A 27,036-nucleotide genomic window follows, 5' to 3' on the forward strand; every position below is an offset into this window, starting at 1 on the left:
GCAGCGCGCGACCGACAGAAAAGCTATGCAGATGTGAGAAGAAAGCCATTGGAGTTTCAAGTAGGGGATAGAGTACTTTTAAAAGTCTCTCCTTGGAAAGGAGTCCCCCGTTTCGGCAAGCGAGGAAAGTTAAATCCGCGCTACATTGGACCATTTGAGATCCTGGAAAGGATCGGTCCAGTTGCTTATAAACTCCATTTACCCGCCGAACTTAGTGGAGTTCATGATACGTTTCATGTGTCCAACCTCAAGAAGTGCTTATCCGACGAAACGTTAATTTTACCGTTGGACGAGATTCACATCGATAAACAACTACACTTCGTAGAAGAGCCTTTAGCAGTAACCGATTGGAAAGAGCAAAAGTTGCGAAGAAGCCGAATCAAGTTAGTAAAGGTTCAATGGAACTCAAGGCGTGGGCCTGAATTCACTTGGGAAAGAGAAGACCAAATGCGCAAGAAATACCCACACCCCTTCCAAGGAATAACTCCTACCAGCAACGTCTCCTAAATTTCGGGACGAAATTCTCTTAACAGGGGGAGAATGTGACACCCGGTAATTTTCCAATCCCATGAACTAAGTAACCAACCTAATAATTAGGTGATTATGAATATTAAGCGCGCCATGATAGAATCAGCGCGGGCATATGTTATATGCGCCCTGCGCGAGCGCGCTATGATAGAATCAGCGCGGGCATATGTTATATGCGCCCTGCGCGAGCGCGCTATGATAGAATCAGCGCGGGCATATGTTATATGCGCCCTGCGCGAGCGCGCTATGATAGAATCAGCGCGGGCATATGTTATATGCGCCATGCACGGATGTTTTGGCTTTATGTTTTCATATAACTTAACTTTATGTTGTCTAATGGGTTGACCGCCCCGCTTAATGCTAAGGCGGGTACGTCCCAAATCGTTTATGCGCGTGCGGAAAGGGAACTAACCTCCCCGCATGGCGGGAACATTGAGAGCTAATTTGTCTGAAGCTCCAAGATGGAATTGACTTCAACATAACTGATCACTATGTTGAAATACCAAGGCCTCATGGAGAATCTACAAATGAAACTCAACGTCCCTGACTGCGAGAAGGTTACGCACCTACCCGCAGCAAAGAAAAGTCCTTCACGCAGAGGGCTATGCGCGCAAAGTTTCACGCACAAAACACTTAAGTCTATTTCTCAAATGAAAGGGGATTTCCCCCGCCCAGAAGGGACTAGTAGCGTGTTTCAGATATTTTTACTTTTTGACTGCACACTGACAAAAATACCAGAAAAAGGCATACTGTAACACGAAAAGTCAATTGTCAGCCGCCCTACTCTCACCAACCACAGACCTGCATGTCCTGTCCAAATCAAATCAGAATCTTTTTACCCACTCCCTATGGACCAATCACCCCCCCATCCCTAAATAAATAATAATAAATCCCATACTTTATCATCATTACACCTAGATATGATAAGATTACAATCCCCTAAATCAAGAGATTGTGTTCCTTTGAGTTTGCCTATAAATATGTAACCATTCTTGACTAAAAATATCACTCAAACACACTACAAATTCCTCTCTTAAAACTGCAAATCTGCACTAATCATCTCTCAAGCATCCGTTTCCATTTTCATTCCTGTCACTAGGTAAGCCGAGACTTTAACCTTAAGATTTACTTTCCTAACCAGCCCTTATATTCTCCGATTTCTTGATCTTAATATATATATTTCTTGTTATTTAATCATATTCTAGACTTTCAATTTCGAGGCTAACACCAAGAAACCCGAATCCCGTTTAATCTCCTAACAAGAATCACAGGTGAGTCTCACAGCCCCTATTTTCACTATTTTCACTGTTTTTAAAACTGTTTTCGGGGCGAGGGACACGTGTTTAAATTATGTTTTATCATGGTGCATTTACGAGCAATGCAAACGGTTATCTATGTTTATCTTGGTTTTCGATGTAAGTGCACAAGATACGAGTAAGTGATCACTTTACCATTGGAACTCTAAGGGTAGGGACTGCTGTGTTTGATCAACCCGCTCGTAGGGGTCGCACCCCTTGCTCAGACGAGTGCCTAGTATGTCACGGGGCAGTACTATGGGATTGAGCCCGCTCGTAGAGGTCGCACCTCTTACACAGACGAGCGCCTTGTTTTCCGGCACAACGTCCGCGCGTAACCCGCGGGACGGTATTACTACTAAGTTATAGTGGCAGCGCCACGGTTTCCAGAAACGTCCGCGCGTAACCCGCGGGACGGTATTATTCGCTCGTAGTGGCAGCGCCACTTGCACAGACGAGCACAGTTCCCAGAAATGTTCGCGCGTAACCCGCGGAACGGTTTTATCAAGGATATGTTATCAGAACTATGTTTCAATACGGTTTTACCAAGCATGTGTTTTAATGATGTATGTTTCAGTATAGTTTTATCAAGATTATGATGCAATACGATTTATCAAATCACCGAAACTTGTGAACTCACTCAGTTTATACTGATTCAAACGTTTTTACGTGTCTTTCAGGAGATAACTAGATAGCGCAAGGAGTCACACGTAGAGCACTTCACGCAGAACATCTAAAATTAGCTTTTTGGAAGATTTTAAGTTCTATCCCTTCGACGCGCGCGGTTGTTCCCGCCGCGTAAGGGGATATGGCGCGGAAATCTTCAACGATTTTCATATTTGGATGTTTTTATGTAATTCTAAACAATGTAATGTATTTGTACTAGACATTTCATGCGCAATGGAAATTTTATTTTTGTTTGCAATGACCTGTGCTTGACTATCAATCCCCACTCGCGCGCGCCCGGTTGTTTCCGCCGTTCAGGGCCGGGTGTGACACACCAACTTTGTATACCCGTGTTTTATGAGGTCCGAACGTCACCTTTTTGTCCTATATCTTACCCGTGAGGTTATAACTCACCAAGTTTATGTTTTTCTTACATCTTACAAGCCGATCTATCATTATATCTGTTTGCATGTCGATTCTAACCATAAACTTAACCCTTTGGCCGAAGCTTACCTTTTGTTCTCGGGTTCGGTTCAGATCTGGACCAACTCGTGAATCTAACATGGTTCTTGGTGTTTGATGACGTTTACACACGAGATTCTTCCTTCTTTTAGCTCGGGATCGGATCCGGGTGTTTAGAGAGAAAGTGTGTGTGTTTGAGTGTGTGTGTGTGTTGTGAAAAGAAACAAAAAGGGTGGAGGGGTTGGGCTTATATAGGGGGCTATGGGACCCACAACCCATCCACATTTTCCAAATCACAAACACTTAACTCATGACTAATTTAACGACACACAACTATTAACAAAACTTTTTGTTATTCATTTAACAAAAGTTGGGTGTTACAATTCCGTTAATATTCCATCTTTTGTGTGATTATGAAGAAATTGCGTGAGAATACACCACATATTCGTATAAATATTCCATTAGAAAATATAACTTGAACTTACAAACCATTTAATTTGATAAAATATATGGTTTTTTTTAATTTAATCATTTAATTTCTATAGCTTAATTGCATTTCTTTTAAGCATCCCGTGCATCACACGAGGTCTAAAACTAGTATTAATATAAATAAAAAAGATGCATCTTTAAGTGGTAAAGTATTCTATAAATTGCTAACCATTAATGATCCTCATTATTTAATATTATTGAAATAAGTTTTTTGTTTTATTTTTTGAAGTCAAAATTGGCATGTATTGACCGATTAGATCTGATTTGGCTGAAGTTGACTACCTTTGATCGATTGCAACTTCCAAGTAACAAGGTGACATTAACGAAAGTTGTCTCGACACCATACCTTATAGCGATTATTCAGGGAGTTCTCAGTCTTGTAGACCTATTTTTACAACATTGCTGCTAATCTTACTACTCTAATAAAAAGCTACTTCATTGTGTCACTTGTCAAGCTCTCATCACTCCTCACTTTTTTAAACCCATATTCAATAGTTGGTTTTTATTTTGAGTCAACCCGTCCAAATAATAGTTTCCAGACCCTTTTATTATTCTGTCAATTTCTTTTCATAACACACTCCCAACCCAAATAACAAACCCTAATTCCACCACCGTTCATCCCCACTCCCATCTCTAGTAAAAGACAACATATTCTTGCCAATTGCCAATCTCATAGCCATCCTCACATTTGTTTTAACCAGTTTTAATATATAGTCCTTATTCTTTAAGTCATTTCAAAATATGAATTCAATATTTTTGTTAAATGTAAATCATAGCCGATTCATTCATTAGCATGTGATCTTAAATGACATCATATTAATTAATTAAAATGTATGATATTTTATGTGCATGGATATTTTTTTTGTTGGTTTCATGGATACAGTATCATTTATTAGGGTTGGAATGCACTTGAAGAACCTTATTTGTCACATAGAATTTGTTATCTTATCAAGAGTTACCAACAGACATTGACTAAAGATTTTGATTTTTGATAAACAGTGTATATCGACCAATACAATCACAAATGTAGCATACAATGAAGGTTTTACTTATAATTTGCAACATATTTGTGTAATTTTAATTATGTAATTTCTGTTATTTTAATGAAAATTGTAATTTTATTAACATTATATGATTATTTTTGTTGATTGTATTTCACTTAATGATTAAAGTTTAAAATTTTCATCAATTAATCATGTAATATACGAGTCTCAAACTAGTATATAATAAATAAATATTAGATGAGTTTGAATCATTTTGTAATCTTAAAATATTTTATGATGATACTAGTCTTATTACCTTTTTCATTAAAGTGTGTTCTAAAAGGTTTTATAGATTTGAGGCATCATATGTTGTTGCAAGAAAATTTTATGTTGTCGTCAAGTAATGATATGATTTATCGTGCATCAAATGAGAACATATGATTAAAATGTTTCACATCTTTAACATAGACAATAAGATTTGTTATGGATCATAATGCATCGACAGACTAAAATAAATAATAAAGCCTGTATGTAAGAGAAAAAACTTATATGCAAAATCCAAGATGAGGTAACACCACATGATTGCTAACATAAGCATTTTATATGGTTTGATTTTAAGTAGTCATTCTTTGTGGATGAAATTCAAACTTGATAGAATTGAAGATGGTGAAAGATGAAAAAAAAGTGATTCAAGTTGTGAATAAATATCAAAGTTAATCTCTTGTATCTCATGATTGGATATAAATATAAGACTTGTTTGAACTAATTCTTTAACCCTTTTCTTTTCAACATTTACATGCACAATTCAAGGTTAACTTCTTTCTATATTCCAGTCAATTCAAGCTTCAATTATCAAAAAAAGAAATCAAAGTGTAGAGCAAAAAGAAGAGCATTTCAAAGCTATCATTCAACCGTCTTACTTGTAATTTGAGGGGTTAACACTAGAAGTTGTTCTAGTGCTTTGGCAAATCATGATTCATCATTTAGTTGATAATTTGAGAGGGCAATACACTATCTTGATATAATGTTGTTTTGTATTGGGTTAGGAACTCTATCTTGATATAGAGTTAATTAGTTATTAGGTGAAGACCCACTGTCTTGTTGTGAGACTAAGAAGAATTGTAAAGCTAAGTACTTTGTGTGCTTGGTGAAGAAGGTGATCAGTTCCTTTGAAGAGTGAGACGATTGTATTGGTGATCGCTACCATTTTAGGGAGATGACTAATGTAGAAAACTCTCCATTTATGCATCATGGATAAGATGTAGGGTGCATTAGTTAACATTCACTTGAACCTCTATAAATCCGCTTGTTATCTCTAACCGTTAAACTCTTTACTTATTTGTGTTTTCTTTATTGTGAAAAAAGTTTAACAAAGTTATTAGCTTGTTAAAATTGAATTAATTTCAAAGAAAAACAATTCACCACTAGTTTCCTACAATAATCATATGAATCAAACATATGCTGCATCTTTTAGGTCAATTGTTGATTAGCTATGAGTACGTTATTTTATATAATTCAAACACTTTGCAACGTATAACGTTTTTTTTAGACAAATAACTCATTCGTAGTGAGGGATTCCCACATGGTTTTGAGGGTGAGCTCAATTGAACCTTGGCTCATTATATCCAGAGCCTTATTCCAATCATTTATTTAAGAATGCAAATACTTTTAAAATGTTAACAAATGGGAGTGCTGCTTGTGGTTTATTGCAACAAAATAAACGAATAATAAGATCTACTATATCCTATGATGAATATTAACACGATTATGTTTAGCTTGTCAAGTTATACCATAGTTTCTCTATGTTTAAATGATATTAGGTAATCTGTGTACACACTGATTCCGTAAACAATACCAACTATAAAGTTGAGTAATATAAAATTTTATAATAATTAAACCAATGACCACATTATAATGGAAATATTTTTAATTTTGTTTATTCTTATGTCATCAAATTACAAGTTAATTGTTATTCAAGTTAACATAACAACTAACCGCCACATTCCAACGTCGTGGATATCCTTTCAATCAGTCTTATTATCCATATCTTTTCGCCTAATCGTTTTTAAATTCCTTATATTTATTAAAACACTTTGTGATCTAATGATAGATAACAAAAAAAAAATAGTTAAAATGTTTCACGTATATGTTAACATATATAATTCTTCATAAAAAATATCGAATCTATGTATATAATTAATCTTTCAAAATAATTAAGCCTCGTACTTATGACCGCTAATAAAATATATTGGTTGATTTGGGGTAAAGAAAAATACATTTGGGTTCATATAGGTGAACTCAAATTACAGGACACGTGAGAATGATTCGAATGCGTCGCTCTTAAAAAACACTCGATAACATAAAAATGGTATAAATGGACGAGCAATATCCAAACACTAATGGCTATTACCGCCGCCTAATTTGACAATCACACCAATGCCGCCAAAGTAATCCCCACCACCACTATCACAGTCAATGTTGTTGAGACCGGATCGGACCGGACCAGCTGCTTGAATCGGTCCGACCGGGATTCGGTCCACTGACACGGTCCGGTTATATGCAGTTCGCTCGGTTTCTAGAAAACCGGCCGGTCCGACTGGAAAACCGGACCGGTTGAACCGGTTTTCTCTAAAAAAATAGTTTTTTGTTTGAAAAATCTTTTTTAGCAGTTTTTAAGCAAAAGCCGTTCGACCGCCCCGACCAGTTGAACCGTTGAACTGGTTGCCTGACTGGTTCGCCGTCCGATCCGGTTATGAAAACATTGATCACAGTTAATGCAACCACCACCACCAAGCCCAACGACCAATGAACAATAACCACCCCAACCATCACCAGCAACACAAACTTCCGCTATAGTCACCACCACCTCCACTATCACTAGCGTCGCCTTCTCTAACACCACCACCATTATCGCCGCTTCCACGTCATCATTATCCCCTCCTACGCTAGGGCCACCATCCTGGCCATTGCACTAACCATTAATCCATCATAAACATAAAAAACACCAAACAAACCAATTTTAATAACTTTTGTTTATACCACAATTCATTTCAACTCGGAATAAACTTCACTCTAACCAATTTAACCCGAATCAAAACAATATTCATGTTAAGCCGGTCCTCTCCAACCTAAACTCACTCTCACCCAACCCGACCCGACCCGACCCGACCAATCCGACCGCAAAGGAGGAGATCTTTGTAATCATACCGACGATCGAAACCACGTATAAAACCCCACACCACTCTCACCACTTAACAACAACGACGAAGAAGACGATCGTGACTGCGTATCTACCGATCAAATTCAATCGCACACGGTATAATAATAATAATTATAATTTCTTCTTTTTAATATCTAATCGAATCGAATCGGTTCTACCTAACGATCAATTCGATCGTCAATTTTGCTTCAATTCAACTACGAATCAATCAGGTTGTATCTAGGGCTACGTGTTTGTCAATTTGATCTTCGGATAATTGCATAATTTGTTGATTGTTAGGTTTAATTGCTTAATCTGTGTTAGATAGGTGAAATGTGGAATGTTAACTTTTGATTTTTCAGTTAGTTTCAGTAGACGTAGATCAGATTTTTTTTTAAATTTTATTTATTTTTTTTTTATGCATTTTTTTAGTGATTAATACAAAAAGAAAAATGACAAAAAAGTTGTGGTTTATTTGACTTTAGAAAAATGAATAATGCTGGTTTAAATTTGTAATCGCGTGTTGATCGGTTACATCATACAGTTTACAAAAGGCTGTTTATGTGAGTTTATGGTTTGCAATGCGGTATTATAATGATTTTAAGAAGCTGTCGATTACTCGGTTTTTATTTTCAATGTTCTCTTATATGTATTTCGCTACTACTTCTAGCATAGATAAATATATGTGTTTTGAACGTGCCTTTTGAAGTTCTGACAGTTTCATTAAGCTGTAAGTAGTGGGATGATGATGTTCATGTGATAGGACTATAACATGCTTGCGAATCGTTGTCTAAGCTTCATTATTCGGTAAAGGTTAAAGTGAAAGGTGCAGTCCCTTAGCAATTTCAGTGTTCAGATTCCGATTATAGATGCTAAATAGTTTTAATGTTTACAACAGACATTTTGGTCAATGCAAGTTTATTAGATGCTTTAGTCATGGAGTTTATTTGTATATGGCCGACTATTTTTAAAAATATACGCCTCCAAATAAGTTAATATCGTGGTTTCGGTGACCAAATGTTAGTTTAAGGTATGCTATAAAGCTCGGGAAAAACATTTATTGCGCGCGGAGGAGTTATTAACATATCTTTTTATTTGTTTGGCAAGTTTTATATTTAGGATAATAAAGATCATAAATATTTGATCATTGAATGTTTCTGGACTCGTTGCGTGTATCATTTAAATCATGATGGAGAAACACGCAAGACATTGTAACAATAAACCATCTAGCAATCCTCACATGCCTCTAAATTGGGTATTATACTTTGCTGCATATTTTCTTGATTCGCGTCTTGTTTTGTGATTTTGTTGTGTTATTATGACCAATTGAATTTCTACAATTCAGCAGCTGTGCGCACTTGTAATCTGAATGCTAATTACCTTGATATCTGGTTATATATACATGTCTTGGTTAATAAATTAAAAACATCTTATTTCTGGGACCAGATCTTAATTTGATATTCTCTCTTAAAAGCCTCATGTTGTCATCGGGCAATTTCGGTTATTTTATATATATATTTCATTGAGTGCTTTAGAGAATTCTAAGTTGCATACTTAATTTTGTTTACCAATATGAATGTTTTTAGAATAATAATGTGTATATTTAGTAGAATGTTAAGTAATTGATTCGATACAGGAGAGAACTAGGTGAAACACAAATTATTGCAAGAATGAAAATTTTAAAAATAAATTATTCATTTTTTCAATCTTAAAAAACTTTAAAATAAAGGAAAATGGTAAAAATTTAATGGTTATTGTTTCTCACTCTCCTAGAATTCAGAAAATGTTTGAACATATTAGTTTGAGTGTTCAATTATGTATATAAACTACATGTGTAGGTACATGGTACATAATTACAGCACATATAAAAAAAATTAGTTTGATGGGTTTTTATGTACGGAACATACATACACATGTGTATGTAAGAAGCACAAAATTTTAGAAACATGAAATGTTGATAAAAAAGATAAAAAGATTTAGATTTGTTCCTTTAGTTAGCGCATCAGCTGCGTGTTCTGTAATGATCCTCACCCTATATATATCTATCTCAGTGATTGGGCTGCTGCAGAATTAATACCTAAACAAACAAGACTAGAGAAGAATGCTTTGAGGCCATTTGTCTTGGCTTTCTTCTACAATGTCCGGAATACTAAATGTATTTTCTGTTTTCCATTCTTATATTCATTATAATGATTTTTCATTAACGCTTATTTATATATTTAACAATTTGTATTGTTTTTTGTTTTCAGTCAGGTGTGAATGGCTCAACAACAACTTTTCCAGATGCCACTGGAAGAGCTTTTACTTCAGCATTTACTTCTCAGTTAGGTTCTTCTGCTGCTGATATGAACCACAATGACGCAATAGGTATTGCTCAAGTTTTCCAATTCTACCTTTCAATTCTTGATTTCTTTACAGTTTACACTCGCTTTGTAAAAGACGTTCTAGGGTTGCGAAGCATAAATGGCAGCTACAACATTCCCAGCATGTCCGGTGCATACACATCAAGGAATTCGGGATTAAATGGTCATTTGAATGGTGTACAACCAACTGCAGGAAGTATTTCTAACGGACGATATGCAGTAAATAATCTTCCTGCTGCACTTTCTCTGGTATTCTGTCATGAAACACAGTTGTCAGTTTATTACTTACATGATTGCTCTAACTTTGATGCACACACTGTTTTCTTGTGTGCTTTTTTGGGTAAAGCAATCTGGTGCCAGCTCACTTGGACTTTCAGGAATTTCAAATAACGGAGGTATGGCGCTGTATCGGTTTATATAAGGTTTTAATATTTGTTTTATTCCTCATTTGTTGAAAAGTAAAATTTCAGGGTCGGGTCTAGGTCAAAGTATTGGCAACAGAGAACAAATTATAAGCTCAATGGCAATGGGTAACCTTGTTAATGGTGGAAACATTGGAAGGAGTTTAAGCTCGGGTGGACTTAATATGCCCGGTGTTGCTTCTCGATTAAATCTAACTGGTAACATCTAACCCTTATTTTATGTATTTTTTTTATTCTGTGTTTATTGGTTAGTAACTTGGTGTGCTCTTTGATTGACACCTGGAACTTTAGCACCCCAGATGGTATCACTACTAGGAAATTCCTACTCTGGTGGTGGAGGGCCACTTTCACAGAATCAATTTCAAGCTGGAAATAATCATTTAAATTCAATGGCTTTATTATCTGAGCTGAATCGTGACCATTCATTTGACATGAATGATTTTCCTCAATTAAGTGGTCATCTTAGCTCTGCTGGTGGTACTCAAAGACAACTAGGTATTATAGCTTCTGAACTATACAATACCCGCATCATCTTTCTGTTTAATTCCCTTTTATTGAGTAAAGCAGAGCAATATTTTTATCTTATTAATATGCAGGGGGTTTAGCACGTCGGCAAAATGTTAGTTTTATGCAACAAAGCCAAGAATTTAGCATCCAAAATGAAGATTTTCCAGCTTTACCTGGATATAAAGGTACACCAGTCATCTTCTCTACCTTGACCAATTGACTTTAGTTACTTACTTTCGAGTTATAATTGCACATTCTGAGTTATGGTTTCAGGAGATAATAATATTGGCAGTAAGATGGTTTTGTAGTATTAGTTTAAATGATAGAAGCAAAACACTTAGATTATCAAGTAGGCGAATATTGGTTATGTTGCTGTGCTTGAATGGTGTCATTGTATATGTGCAATATGGGTTAGGTAATAAGAAGGGTATTACAAATTAGTAAATGTATGAAAATACACACTGGTATATTCTTCCTTTTCACCAATTCTCTATTAATACATTAAGTGAAAAAACTCGGTTAGTTTAAGATAACTATTATAAAGATAAAGGATAGTGGCGTCTTGGTCAATTTGATGATCTGGCAGTCACGTGTTTCAAGATGACAGAAAGCACCAAAGTGTACCGAAAGACAAACGGTTCACGTGTCGCAAGCTGAGAGAAAGCCCCAAAAGCTACCAACTGCATCGATCCGGTGATCCTTTAAGAAACTTAATAGTTTTGATCCTCTCATATTTTTCCCCCTTTGTGTATACACTCACTTCACCTTCTCATCTTAAACTCCATTTGGGGAAATTTATAATCCGAGAATCTTTTATTACATTTTCGTGTGTATAATTCAACTTCTGGAGCTTGGAAATGAAGATTGAGGTGACCTGAAGGTTTGTGTGGAGGAAAATATTAAATTCCTAATTTTTCTTTCTTCGTGGAAGGATCTATAAAAGTCCTAATTTCTTTGTGGCCGTTTTGATTGTCTTTCAACCAATCTATCGGTTTCAAAGTAATATTGTTATCTGTATCATTTGGAAAACATGGGAGTTATGTTTATTATTGTGAATTACCATTAATAGATAGAAAATTGGACTCTGTTTCATTTGATTACAGTATGTAGCATTTATCTTACATTTCCATTATTTGATCTCATCTTTCCTGAAAAGAAGATTTTATTTTATATTTCCTTTGAAGAATTGACCCTTTTGAGATTAAAAATAACCCGAATCGATCCGATCTATTCGTAAAAGGGATTACGAAATCTTATTAGGTTTGTGTATCAGGATTAGGACTAGGATCAAATATCTTTCAAATGAGCGGTTAAGAAAATCTATGAAGAATAAAGTGTCAAATATGATCAAATTTATACTTTATTAGATTACTCGTTACTGACATTCTGTTATATATTTACTTACAGGGTAGTGATTTTGATTTCAAATCATTTAATTTAAAGTTTATCTTTGTATTTATCGTTTTTACAGGTGGTAATGAGTTTCCAGTTAATATGCACCAGAAGGAACAGCTTCGTGACAACTCAGTGTCTATGATGCAGTCTCAGCAACATTTGCCAGTAGGCCCCACAGTATAAAAACTTAATCTGCATCAAGTTTCTCATAAATTAACTAACCGACATTACTTTGTTCTTGTTTCTCAGGTTGGAAGATCAAGTGTTTTCAATTTGGGGGGTGCATATTCATCACATCAACAGCAACAGCATGCTCCAATCAATGGTGGTGGGTCCTACATTCCTGCAAACACTCAAGATCTCCATTTTCGTGGTTCTGAGGTGGTCTGTACTCTATACTACCATTACAATCTTCTTTTTAATAGTTTTAATTTCGTTATTGCCTTAAAATAATATTTCTTGTAGGCAAGAAACTCGGGGATGCTAGCTACTGGATCAAGGCCTGTAAACTTATCAAACACAGTGTCAGGTGGCGGGTCCTACGATCACCTCATGCAACAGTATCAACACTTTCAAAAACAGTCACAGATACGACTAGTTAACCCGTTTAGAGACCAGGATGTGAAGCCAACCCAGTCAACTCAATCTGCTGCAGACCGATTTGGATTGCTAGGCTTATTGAATGTCATCAGGATGAATAATCCTGATTTAACCCCACTTGCTTTGGGCATTGACCTGATGACACTCGGTCTAAACTTGAATTCACCCGATAATCTTTACAAGAAGTTTTCATCTCCATGGTCTGACGAATCTGCAAAAGGCGATCCTCATTATTCCATTCCCGAGTGTTTCAATACAAAACCGCCGGCACCTTTAAATGTGAGCCTCTCTCTGCTAACTTTTCAAGATTATTGGGACTGATTTTACGTTTTTGTATATTGCAGCAAGATAACTTTTCAAGATTTAATACCGAGACTTTGTTTTATATATTCTATAGCATGCCAAAGGATGAGGCTCAGTTGTTTGCAGCTAATGAATTGTATGCATATAGATTTTTACAGTATTTCAAAATTTTGATATTTGTTATCTTTTTGTTCTTTTTAAATGTTATTTTGACATTATGTTGCAGGCACAACAGAGGATGGTTCTACCATAGAGAAGTGCGCCTATGGTTTTCAAGGACTCCAAACATGGAACTGCTGGTCAAAACAAGCACTTATGAGCGAGGTTGTTATTTCTGTTTTGACCCCAACACCTGGGAAACTATTCGAAAGGTAGCAGCATCTTAATGACCAATTATTTTTATAAAAAAATGGTATGAAGATATTAACTTTGATTGTTTGATTGCAGGACAACTTTGTGGTTCACTATGAAATGGTGGAAGATCGACCCGTGGTCCCCCGTCGTTATTGACTTTGAGGCGTCTGATAATCTAAATGAAGTTGATGAGATAAACCATTTAGAGGTTATTCTAGTAAGAAAGTAAGTAATCCAAATGGTTTGGTGCATAATGCAAAAGTTTAGAAAGTTGTGTCAAATCAGGATGTGTTTTGAAGTATTTTGTGTTATAAGGTTACGAACCTCTTTTAGAAATCATAAAAATGTTGGTACTTTATGTTGTGTTTCCTTTGGTTTGGTTTGGTTTGGTTTGGTTTGGTTCATGCTTTACAAGTTGTACATCGTGCATTAGATATTGGACATTATCCGATTTGCACGGTTTCTCTCTTCTAGATGCGAAGGAAGAAGATTTTGCAGGTACCATCTATCGAGCATTATTGTTGGGGGTGGCGATATTGCTTCAAATGACTCAATTTGAGTTACAAAGTCGCAAAACATGAATTGATCTTCCTAGTATGTGATCACATATGCCTATTCACTTGAATTTGTGCATAAATTTTGACAAACAAGTTCAGACTATTAAACCATCATATACAAATTCTAAAAAGTGTTAAGAAACAAGCTCTTGAGACTGAGTTGAAACCGAAGAAAACTGTTACCGCATTGATGTTATGATGTTGCTCCAATAACACTACCCATAATCGCATATTATACATGGCCATTTTAAACCGAATAGAAGAGTTGACTATGTGTGAAACCGAACCGGAGTGTAGAGAGTGTATCATGTACACCCATTAAGTCGTTTTAACATGAAAAGGATAAGTGAAAGTTGAGTAATAGGGAAGAAATAAAACTTGTAATATGGTGGTGTAGTTGGGCTCCAAAGGATGGCACGACTCAATATTCGTAGACATTTATCTTTCATAAATTGTCGTTTTTATCATGTTTCTTTTGAATTTTTCATTTTGTAGACATGGTGCAACATTTTGTAGACGTAGTATAGGAAAACGATAATAGTGTTTTAGTTACTTTTGATGCCTATACAAGCAAGACATTTTGATCGTCGTAAGGGAGAAAGGGATCAATGAAGACACCTATGTAGACGAACATCCACAAATGAAGAATTGGATATCATGAGAAGGGGTGGAGGGAATGGAAGAGAACTATGCAGTAGGAACAATTAATGCCAATATTTAGGGCAGATGTGTTATATGTGAGACCTCATTGGAGATGCTCTTATATAAATAAACTAGTCTTAGAGCCCGTGTCACACACGGGATAATTCAAATTATAAAATTATAAGTAAAACAAATAATTACATAGCGTATATGAACAAAAATATATTACATCTATGCTTGTATCTATACAATGTGTACATAAATTGATTTTATTTATATCACAAAATGATTTTTTTGAACTTAATTAAAAATATGCTCGTGCAAAATCGTACCTGAGAATGCTTATTTCTATTGAAAAATTCATTCTCGATGTCATATATGTATAATTGAAAGAATTTTGGTTATGAACCAATTTCGAAAATAAGACTTCTCATACGATAGTAGTTCCAACCACTAGCCTAAATACAAAAGAGGCGTTACCCTTTATTGATATATTTATCAATTTACTACCCATCAAAGGAAAGTGGGGTATTAAATTGTAGCAATAGATGCTCTTCAAGAACTATTTTTTTCTGAGCTACACCATAAAAAAGATTTTGATGACTTTCAGAGGGCTTCTCGACTTTGTCATAATGACAACATAAAAAATAACATGTTAACCCGTTCATTTTTGTGAATATTTTGTTTCATTTGAGCATAGTTTTGCATGACATGCTTCCCATACAACGTTTTGATCACCATTGAAGGAAAAATTAATGTTGACATAAATATTTCAAATTTGATAAAAGTTAGAAGCATTAATAGGTATGGGGGTGGCATATCGAAAGTGCTCGCAATCTTTTCTTAAATTTTAATAGTTGATGGAAAATAGTCAATTTGCCAAATCCCGAACTTTGATTATTTCAAAAAATGCCCTTAAAAATAAACTTGAAACCCGAGTCATGTTTAAAATTCTAACTTTCATACTTTTGATATTTTAAAGTCAACACTTTGAACCCATAACAAATTTGACGATAAATCTATTTTGCATTCTCAAACATTTAAAAATACTCAAAATTTTCATTTTTAACCCGTAACAAATTTTGACCTGAATGTAGTTAACTTGTACCAAACACCTCTATTTACCAACTTTTGACCCATAAAATCAAATTTAACTTTCACAAAAAACCCGAAACAATTTTCATATGAGAAACATGATTTGTTGTTGATTTTTTGGAATTCACCAGATATTTTGAAATATATAGTAAAATAATATGTTAATATTTATATTTATAAAAATATATAGATATTATATAAATATAGTGTAAAAGAAAAGTGAATAATTATTAATTTATTACATATATTAGTGTATATTAGTTTTAGAGGGAAAAAATTGTGAGAATTAACCAAAACATGATAAGTGTCCATATTTATTTTAATTTATTGGAACAGCTAGATAAATAAATAATGTAATTGATACGCTATTAGTTTTGTACTTTAGACGTTCACATGTCAAAATTCACAATTGATACAAAACTATATATTCATATTACACCTAATGAAACACCTTCACATGCGTACTTTGCTTATTATTATTATTATTATTATTATTATTATTATTCACTATTGCTTTGTTTATTATTTTGTAGTAGTTGTCACGGATTTTTTTAATTAATTTTACAGTACATGATAGAACTATTTTAATAGTTCTAAAAACCATCATATAACATACTCAGTTCTTATATTCAAAAACCACTAGCAGTTATTTCCCGCCACATATTAATCATCCACATGTTTCATCATCATCATCATCATCATCATCTTCCTCTCAAACCTTAGACACAAAAACAAATGAAACTAGTCTTATTCATCTCCTTCATCCTCTCTAATCTCACCATCATCACATCCGTTCAAATCCTCTCCAAATCGAAGCTCGAAAAATGCGAAAGACACTCTTCCAACTCTCCGCTAAACTGCTCTACCAAAATTGTCATCGATATGGCGGTTCCTAGTGACGCAGTATGTTCAGTTCTTGAATTGATCTACGTGATTATGTTGATAAAAACTTAAGAATGTTATTTTTGTTTATTCGTTTTAGAGTGGTAAAGAATCGTCGATTGTGGCGAAAAGGATGAAGTTGAGGAGAAATCGGGTGATAATATAAAAAAGCTCCGGAATCCACCCGTGATTACTGTTAGCAAATCCGCAGCGTACGCCCTGTATTCATTGACATATATTAGAGTATGCATCTTGCAACTTCTTTCAGTATGCTTGCATAATCGATAAAGTTTAATAATTCTAGGGCTTTTGGTCTTAATGAGGGTCATGCTATAGCTACACTCCATATGATTTAACATTAATAGGCGGCCGTTTTGATTAAAGAAAAGGTCAAATTTTGAAAAATATTGGTCAAAACTGCTGTTTACACATCTGGACGGCCATTCTAACCATAGGAGGTCATACTTTGAAAATTTTTTTGAGCGATGCTGGATTAGTGTCAGATGATCTAATCCCACACCGTTTCAAACAGCCGTCCGGATAGAGATTGAACGAACGTTTTGACCAAAGTTTGACCGTTTATGATCAGAACGACTGCCCTAATATTGGCCAAACGACCTGACCAATAATCTTCAAAATTTGACCTCCAATGGTCAGATATTGCTCAACAGCTATTTCAAAGTTTGATCGTTTGTCCTAATATTGGCCAAACGATATGACTAATAATTTTCAAAGTTTGACCTCCAATGGTCAGAAAGTCCCGTAAGATGTTATTCAAATAGCCGTTCTGACCAGCAATTTTCAAAGTTTGATTTTTTGGTCAAAACGACCTTCCAAGGTTTTTGTGAACGGCTGTTTAATGATGTGAATCAGATGAGAGTGGTGTAGCTAATAGCTATAGCATGACCCTTTACTACTCTAAGATTCTTTTAGTACTCATATGTTAATTGGTTCAAACAAACAGTTAAACACCTTTGTTAGAACTTTAACATGAATCTTTTTTTGTCAAACAAAGGTGTTAAATTGTTTTCTGATGCTTGCTTTGGTGTATATATATATATATATATATATATGTTCAGGATGTTCCTTATAAGCCTGAAGAGTGGCATGTTCAAACACGCAAGTGTGAGTCTCATGCTGGTCCAAATGTTGTTGGCAATTGCGCGAGGCAAGAATCAACATTCTTCTAGTATATATATTGTTTATCTGATCTGCAAAACTTCAAATTAAAAGTGACTTCATCTTGAAAAGATGCATAAGAACATAATGTTTTTGTTTTTGTTTTTTTGGAAACCATGAACAATAATCTTTTTATCCGAAATTAGTTGGAATATTAAAGCAAAATGAAACCAATAGAAGCTTTGAAGAGGTGCAATTCTAAGAGCAACTACTTTCTTTGGCATATTCACCTACTTATTATTTCTTCACTACTGTTCTTCATAGTTTGCGAACGAGAAAGGAAATGTAATCGCGAATACTCAGGTATTATTTCAAGGGATACAGCCTCATTGTAGCATTTTTTTTCGTATATTCTGATCATGTATTTATAGCATGCTTTATCATAAAAGATTTACAGATTCCATATTATCAAATTTTCGTTAACCTTTTTATCCTATAAATGCTCTTGGTATAGCCAATTTGTTGTCCTTGTGGGGACTGGCGTCGGATAGCTTCATCGTGTGGAAAATTTTGTAAGCTCTGTGAAATCTGTTAAATATTCTATAATGCATTTAAGTATTTAAACATTCTTTTTTTTTTACTTCATGATATATATTGAATTGTTGTTGAAATCAGTTACTAAGTTATCGAAAGGGAAAAGGAACACCGCCCACTGCCTCCGGTTTCCAGGTGATTGGTATGGACTTTGCCATTCTTTCAATCATGCTATATGCTATGCAGGTTATAATTATTATTTTTTTTCTTAACATTTTATGTTGTGAATGTAAGCTACTAATGTAACTTGACACTATATGAATGTCTGTTACTTGTAAGAATACTTTATGCACAAAGGATTGCATATTATTCTAAAATTGTTTAACGTTTCTAGGTTCCACGTGTTCGCTATTGGCCAGCACACGATTGGGTTCAGCATTCATATTAATGTCAAGACAGGACTGAAAACTTCTGTAAGTCATTCTAAAAGTCTTATCAACTAAAACATAACCAAAATTATTGAATAAAACTGTTGAAAAAACTTATGTTGTCTTTTTCTTTCTATGGTTCTATTGCACCAGGAAGTCATTATCGGGCCTAATAATCGAACTGCCTCGTCACTTGATAACTTTCTACGAGTGAATCTTATTGGGGATTATGCTGGATATAACAGTGTTCCTTCTTTTGAAAATTTCTTTCTTGTTACACCAAGACAGGTATTTTTGTGTCATAATTATCTTGCAGGAAAGAGCTCATGAGAAAACTAACAAGTTATGAGAAAACCGATAAAACTATTACTAATCAGTAACCAATGAAACTAAAAAAAACATTAATTTCCATTTCTTTTTATATAAGGTTAGACATGTAAAAACGATAAAAAAAACTTACTTTTTTTTTTAAATATGAAGCTCAAAAAGTTATATATATATGTAACTTGTACGCTACATATAAGTACCTTGTATACAAGTTACATAAATGTAACTTCGTGAGTTACATATATGTAACTTCGTGATCTATATATTTAAAAAAAAAATTAGCTTTTTTACATTCGCTACCTTGTAAATAAAAGAAATGAAAAAAGTTCTAAAAATTATTGGTGGGTAGTAGTTTTCTCGTAACTTTGTAGTTTTCTGTGGAACTGGAACCCTACCCTTATCTTGCAATCTTTAAATTATAAGTTCTTAGCTTACACATATTTATTTATTTATTTTAATACTTATGAAGGGTGGTCAAGGTCAGCCACAAGATTTGGGAAGGGACTTTTCTAGGTGGATGCTACTTGAACGAATGAGGTTCTCGTTAGATGGGCTCGAATGCGATAAAATCGGTACAAGCTTTGAAGCTTTTAGAAGCCAGCCAAATTTCTGCAATATACCATTTATGAGTTGTCTGCATAATCAATTATGGAACTATTGGGATGTGAGTAAATACATATCACATCCATTCATATTTGTTGATATTATTATTGTCTTAATCTGCTCATTTTAAAACTTGAATGTTACAGGCGGATCAGGATAGGATCCGTAGAAATCAGCTCCCTCTTTATGATGTGCTAGGAAGATTTGAAAGGATAAATGAACATCCAGTTAGGCTTCTTAGATTCTGAATATGTTATGTGATTCGATTTGAATACAAGGATTATTGGTTTCTCATTTCATTATATTCATAAAGAGGAATACAACCATTATATAGGAGATTACAAAGCTCTTGATTTAGAAATAACAATAATATGTGGCTGTCATTTTTAAGAAAGGAAACCGAATATCTTGTTTTGATGAAAAAGATGCAATTGTTCCACCAATCATGCTGATCCAATATTTTTCAATCCTTTCCTTTTAACACTCCCCCTCAAGTTGAACGGTAGGATTTCCGAAGTTCAACTTGCTCAAACAGTGGTGTAGTTTTTTTTCATTAACAGCCTTTGTTAAGATATCAGCAAGTTGGTCTCCCGATCGGACAAACGGAAGTGAAATGATTTGTGCTTCCAATTTTTCTTTAATGAAATGTCGATCTACTTCTATATGTTTTGTTCGATCATGTTGTACCGGGTTTTCTGAAATCTGAATGGCTGCTTTATTATCGCTCCAAATTTTGCTCGTTCCTTGTGGAGGATATCCTATCTCTGTCAGGAGCCTTCGGACCCAAAGGACCTCAGTTAGCCCTCTTGCGATTCCTCGAAATTCAGCTTCTGCACTTGAAAGGGCAACCACCTTTTGTTTCTTGCTTCTCCACGTAACGAGATTCCCACCAACCATGGTGAAATAGCCAGCCGTGGATCTGCGGTCACTTCTATCTCTTGCCCAATCTGCATCAGTGTATATTTGAGTTTCTAGATCTCCATTTGGTTTGAACAAGATCCCGTGCCCTGCTGTCCCCTTGAGATACCTTATAATTCTTAAGACTGCTTCCATGTGAGCTTCCTGGGGTTGATGCATAAATTGACTGACTGCTCCCACAGCATACGCTATATCAGGTCGGGTGTGGGATAGATAAATTAGTTTCCCCACAAGTCGTTGGTATCTTCCTTTGTCGGTTAGACATGCTTTTTCTTCCATGAATAATTTTTGGTTTGGAATCATCGGAGTGCTTGTCGGTTTGCAATCAACCATGCCAGTTTCAGCTAATAGATCAAGAACATACTTTTTCTGGTACATGAAGATTCCATGTTTTGATCTCAGAACTTCAATCCCAAGGAAATATTTGAGTCTCCCTAGGTCTTTCATCTCAAATTCTGTGAACAAGTTTTTTTTTAGTTTAGACATTTCTTCATTATCATCCCCTGTAATAATCATATCGTCAACATAGATTATTAGACAAGTTGTGAGGTTGCCTCTTCTTTTGAAAAACAATGTATGATCTGAGTTACTCTGTGTGAACCCATAACTTTTCATGGCTAGCGTGAATTTACCAAACCATGCTCTAGGTGATTGCTTCAAACCGTAGAGTGATTTTTTTAGAAGACACACTTCTCCTTTCCTGAAATCCTTTGTGAATCCGTGGGGAGCTTCCATATAAACTTCTTCTTTTAGTTCCCCGTGTAAAAACGCATTTTTTACATCAAACTGATATAAGGGCCATTCTTTATTTGCTGCTATGGAACAAAGAACCCTGACTATATTGATCTTTGCAACTGGGGAAAAAGTTTCAGAGTAATCAACTCCGTATGTTTGTGTATAGCCTTTAGCTACCAGTCTTGCTTTGTATCTTTCAATCTTTCCATCAGGCTTGTATTTAATTGTAAACACCCAACGACAACCGACAGTTTTAGTTCCGGGTGGAAGAACACATTTCTCCCATGTTTTGTTTTTTTCAAGAGCTTTCATTTCTTCCTCCATTGCATCTTTCCAATGTCTTGACTTTAAAGCTTGTTCTGTATTCGTAGGGATCTCATCAAAGCATATTGATGCAGCAAAAGCTTTGGCCTCCTCGGATAGTTTTCCTTTGGCTATGTTAGCCATCGGATATCTACTCCCTCTAGACTTCTTTTCTGGGGAGTATCTCTTTGGTGGGACTCCCCGATTTGCTCTTGGCGGCAGTACATACGTTTCTGTTGTTTCCTCTTGTGGAGGAGAATTGTCCTGTGAGTTTTCCTGCACATTTTCATTGTTTTCATGGTCTTCTTGTGTAGTACCCATCTCTTGTTCCTGTACATTCTCATCTTGCCTTGATGTGTCAGTTTCAACCAAATTAGGTATAGGCGGATAACAAGTATTACTTACCTCGGATATCAGGTTGGGAGCAGTTGGGGTGGCACTGACGTTTGGATCTTCAGATTGTGACTCAACTGGGGTATATGTAACATACTTTAACCAACTCAGTGTGTCAAGATCCTCCATCCCCCCGGACTACTGTGTTGGGAGGCATAGTAGTATTCAGTTTCAAGGAAATCACAGTTCATTGTTGTGAACATGTGACGGGTTTTTGGGTTGTAACATCGGTATCCTTTCTGATTTATTCCATATCCAACGAAGACACATTTTTCAGCACATGGACCGAGTTTATCTCTGTGTGGTTTGGGAATGTGAGCAAAGACAGTGCATCCAAAGATTCGTGGTTCAAGAGTGAGAACAGAGGGGGGGGGGGGGGGTTGGTGTGTTCGGTGAGAACTTGTAATGGGGTTTTTGATTTTAGAATATGAGTGGGAAGCCGATTAATGAGATACGCAGCCGTAGCAAGCGCTTCTGGCCAAAAAGACTTTGGAACCTGGGATTCTATTAGAAGGGCTCGAGTTATCTCTAGTAGAATACGGTTTTTCCGTTCAGCTACACCATTTTGTTCTGGACTATGGGGACAGGTAGTTTGGTGAATTATTCCTTTGTTTTGGAAAAAACCTTTCATCTTAGAGTTAACAAATTCTCCCCCATTGTCAGATCTAAAAACCTGAATGTTTTTACGAAATTGAGTTTGGATCATGGTGTAGAAAGTGATGAATTTATCAAGGACTTCTGATTTATGTTTTAACAAATACACCCATGTCATTCGAGTGCAATCATCCACGAATATAACAAAAAAACGAAAGTCCTGACCCCCAAGAATTGGAGCAAGGCCCCATACATCTGAGTGGATTAATGAAAAAGGTGAGTCCACCCTTGTACTATTAGGTTTGAATGTTTTACGATGACTTTTGGCTAACACGCAAGTTTCACAGAATGACTTACAATTAGAAGGAAATAACTTAGGAAACAAGATATGTAAATAACTCATAGATGGATGCCCGAGTCTTCGATGCCACAACCATGCCTCTCGTTCTATTGTCCCATGAGAAAGCATTACAGCACCATTTTGAGTCACCTCATCTACGTAATACAATCCTTGCCTTTCAGTGCCACGCCCAATTATCGCTCCCGTTCGGATATCCTGCAAGATACAAAAAGTGGGCTGCATAAGGACGGAGCAGTTTAACTCCTTTGTAACATGGCTTATTGACAGGAGTTTGTGTGATAGGGCAGGTACATAAAGACAATTTGAGAGTTTAAGTGTCGGTGAAATTTCAATAGTTCCCCCGTTTTTTACAATCATCGTTTCCCCATTAGCCGCTGTTATACACGACTTTGTTGGCTTGGTTGAGGTGGCGAAATCTGATAAATCATAGGTCATGGTATCGGTTGCTCCGCAATCAAATATCCATGACACTTCGGATTTCTGATTATTATTGTGGGCCATATTTGCCATACCACCTACAATGGGTTTCTTTTTGCAATTTTTGTAACTTGCTTTTATAAAGCTAGTAAATGAGGTAGATTGCCAATTTTTGAAAACTATGGGGTTTGTTTTAAAATTTCCAAACAAATAAGATGGGGGTTTTGAGACTTTTTGTCTTTCACCCCCTGTACCTATATCCATCGAAAAACCCTCTTCTCCATCTTCATCAGAGACCGCCGCCGCTGCTATCCCACCAAATCCGGTGGTGTTTTTCCGATCGCCATGATTTTTCCGGTCGCCACTAGTATCGACGTTCTTCTTTTGAGTACCGGTAACAGATGCTTTGCGTCTTTCTGGTTCGGAGTTCAAGGTGCCTTTTTTGTGGCCATCGGCCCACCAGTTGGGGTAGCCGACGATACGAAAGCACTGCTCTTTCGTGTGTCTGGTCATTCCGCAGTGGTCACACTTCAGGTGTGTTTTATCGTCCTTACCGGCTTTCCTTGATTCCGATCGGCGACCTTTAGTTACGAGACCCAGCCCTTCTGTTTCGATGGCACTTAAACCGACCGCTATGCCTTGTGATTCGCTGGTGGTTGCTCCCAGAATGTTCTGGTGAGCGGTTTCTTTACGAACCACGGCATAGGCCGCCTCTACAGACGGAAGGGGGTCCAACCGGAGTATTTCCCGTTTAATGGGTTCGTACCTCCGGTCGAGGGCATTTAGAAACTGGAAAAGTTTCTGTTCTGATCGGATTCTTGCGTAGGTCTTGATGTCTTCAGGGCATTTCATGGGATTTGGATCGATTCTATCGATCTCTCCCCATACCCCTTGTAACACAATCCAGAAGTCTTCAAGGGGTCTGTCATTTTGCTTGATGTCATTAGCTTTGACATGAAGGTTGAAAGTTTGTAACTTGTCTCGTCCGCTACTGTAGGTGACCACCAGAGCATCCCACAGCATTTTCGCGGTAGGATACTCGGTTAGGTTGCCTGCGAGTATTGGCTCGATATTCTGAATGAGCCAAGAAAATACTATGAGATCTTCTTGTTCCCATTTCTCATAATCTTCACTTGTCAGTTTTGGGGGATCTGAATTCAGGTGTGACAACAGGGCTTTGGATCTTCCGCCTATGGCAACTCGGATCATACGGGTCCATAGTCCGTAGTTCTGGTTGTTCAGCTTGAGGTTAATCTGGAGATTATCGGATAGTTTTGGATTTTGAGGCTGTTGGTTGAGATTGTTTCTTAGCAGATTCTTGATTTGAAGTGACAAATCAGAACCTTCATTGCCGTCTCCGGACATGGTGGCTTGGGTTTATTGATTTGGGGCTGAAAAAAAAAATCAATCGGTATGTGATGAGCAAGCCTGCTCTGATACCATGATTCGATTTGAATACAAGGATTATTGGTTTCTCATTTCATTATATTCATAAAGAGGAATACAACCATTATATAGGAGATTACAAAGCTCTTGATTTAGAAATAACAATAATATGTGGCTGTCATTTTTAAGAAAGGAAACCGAATATCTTGTTTTGATGAAAAAGATGCAATTGTTCCACCAATCATGCTGATCCAATATTTTTCAATCCTTTCCTTTTAACATTATGTATCTATATAAACATTTAATCACCAATTAAACTGTATGCAGAATGCAAGAAGCCATTCATTTTCCATAGGAGTTACTGAAGTTGTAAACTCAAACCTTTTGATAGAACTGAGTGCTGATGATATAGAATATGTGTATCAAAGGTTGGTACATATTTTTTTTATTTTCTTTATACTACATTTTAAGCACTAACTCATATATCTTGTTTGGTTGCAGGAGTCCCGGGAACATTTTAAGCATCACAGTCCCCACTTTTGAAGCCCTTACTCAATTTGGGACTGCCACAATCACAACTAACAACACCGGCGACGTGGAAGCCTCCTACAGCTTAACTGTAATAATATTATTTAATATATGTTCTTAATATAAGTATTGAACTAAAATTACAGACTTCATTATACATGTTTATTTTTTGCAGTTTGATTGCTCTGGAGGTGTCAATCAAATGGAGGTATACATTAAACTAACCATCAATTTTGTACTAAATAATTAATTTGAATAATTTTCTACAGGAACAATTTTTCATTATGAAGCCAAGAGAAGTCGTAAACCGATATTTTAGAGTGCAGCCAACAACTGATCAAGCTGCCAAATATTTGTGTAACGGTATGTCCCATACCATCATATTACCACATTTGTTTATAAATATTATGTTAATCTATTGCAAATAAAAAAACATCACATTGCAGCTATACTGAAAGATTCGGACTATCAGGAAACCGATAGAGCTGAGTGCCAGTTTACAACAACCGCCACAGTTCTTGACAATGGAACACAGGTATTTTATTTGTATATAATCTATACAAACAAAAATCTATGGTTTTACGATATTATATTATTCCACTAGCATATTATTTATTTTAGATGCCATGGGAACCGCCTAAGAGCGAGGAGGGTGTACAAGGCTACTTTGGAGCTTTTGAGGAATTTTGGCACTCCGTTTGGGAGTATATGGTGGACTTCATTACTGGAAAAACTTGCAGGTTAAATATTTAATCTAAGTTTTATTTAATCTCCATAAATGTTTATGTTTTATTGATCTGATTGTTACGTTACTCTATGCAAGCAGAATGAAATGCTCAGGTTTCTTCGAGATTAGTTGTCACATACGCCACATTTGTATGACATGGATGCTGTTGTTTGGTCTGTTTTTGGCAGTCTTCCCTACTGGTAATTAAGCTACTTCTAATTTTACTTTCTGAATTTTTGTTAATTATTTAACTTCCTTATTTTTTTCATTTTTATGACTTATAGTGATTATACTGATCTGGCTTCTACACGAAACAGGACTTTTTGATCCCGTTTATGACTGGTGGGAAGACCATTTTTGGGACAATGAACGAAAACTCCAACACATTAATAAACACCGGGTAGTTGATTTGGTTAAATGTCATAAGAAGAAAACAAGACATCACACAGATGGTACTCATAATGTTAAGAGAGACAAACACAAAACTGAGCACCATCATCATCATCATTTCAAGAGGGACAAACACAAATCCGAGCGAGTTAAAGGTGCAAGCATCTCGCAGCATCCGCTTTATGCTAGTAAACGGGAAGATGTTATGGAAGACGAAAACATATATTCTAGAAGTGATGATGAAACCGCAAAGACAACGCACAAGCACGGGCATATGCATTTTCGTACTAAGAGAAGAACGTAGAGGAATGACACTTTTGCTAGTTATTTATTAAGTAGTCATGTTATCATGAAAACAAGACTAGAATAGTAGAAATAGACCTGAAGGTTTTGTTATCCTATGCGAAAAGAGTTGAATGTTGTGTTTTTATGCATCTAAATTCCTCTTTTAAGTGTTCGGAATTAAAGATTCAATGCCTGAACACTAACTAAGCTATATATTCAAAGTGAGCATACACATATGAACAGGTT

At 35.9% G+C, this 27,036-nt stretch overlaps 1 protein-coding gene, 1 non-coding gene and 1 pseudogene across 5 annotated transcripts; 2 read left to right on the forward strand and 1 right to left on the reverse strand.

Moving 5' to 3' along the window:
• The first annotated feature begins 9,673 nt into the window (after positions 1 to 9,673).
• On the forward strand, positions 9,674 to 13,891 carry LOC143603279 (putative NOT transcription complex subunit VIP2). Of its 4 annotated transcripts, none has more exons than XM_077080115.1 (13): positions 9,674 to 9,777; positions 9,872 to 9,989; positions 10,062 to 10,234; positions 10,332 to 10,380; positions 10,456 to 10,605; positions 10,699 to 10,902; positions 11,004 to 11,099; positions 12,386 to 12,486; positions 12,559 to 12,690; positions 12,775 to 13,188; positions 13,254 to 13,348; positions 13,439 to 13,583; positions 13,660 to 13,891. In XM_077080115.1, the coding sequence occupies exons 1-13, from the start codon at positions 9,760 to 9,762 to the stop codon at positions 13,720 to 13,722; spliced, it is 1,758 nt and encodes a 585-aa protein (XP_076936230.1). In that variant the 5' UTR covers positions 9,674 to 9,759; the 3' UTR covers positions 13,723 to 13,891. The 4 variants fall into 4 exon arrangements, with proteins under 4 accessions (XP_076936230.1, XP_076936229.1, XP_076936232.1 ...); XM_077080114.1 differs by having other exon boundaries at positions 12,559 to 12,693; positions 13,660 to 13,890; XM_077080117.1 differs by having other exon boundaries at positions 10,071 to 10,234; positions 12,386 to 12,474; positions 13,660 to 13,890.
• Positions 9,900 to 9,980, reverse strand: LOC143603283 (small nucleolar RNA snoR35). The gene has a single exon (XR_013148031.1). It is a non-coding gene; the product is annotated as a small nucleolar RNA snoR35 (small nucleolar RNA).
• A 2,704-nt stretch (positions 13,892 to 16,595) lies between the features above and the next one.
• On the forward strand, positions 16,596 to 26,809 carry LOC143603280 (protein HAPLESS 2-like; annotated as a pseudogene).
• Positions 26,810 to 27,036: the final 227 nt, after the last annotated feature.

Source organism: Bidens hawaiensis, unplaced genomic scaffold (assembly GCF_021521415.1).
Source record: "Bidens hawaiensis isolate Kalapana, Puna unplaced genomic scaffold, B.hawaiensis_p1.1 tig00061153_1, whole genome shotgun sequence".
Lineage (NCBI taxonomy): Eukaryota > Viridiplantae > Streptophyta > Magnoliopsida > Asterales > Asteraceae > Bidens > Bidens hawaiensis.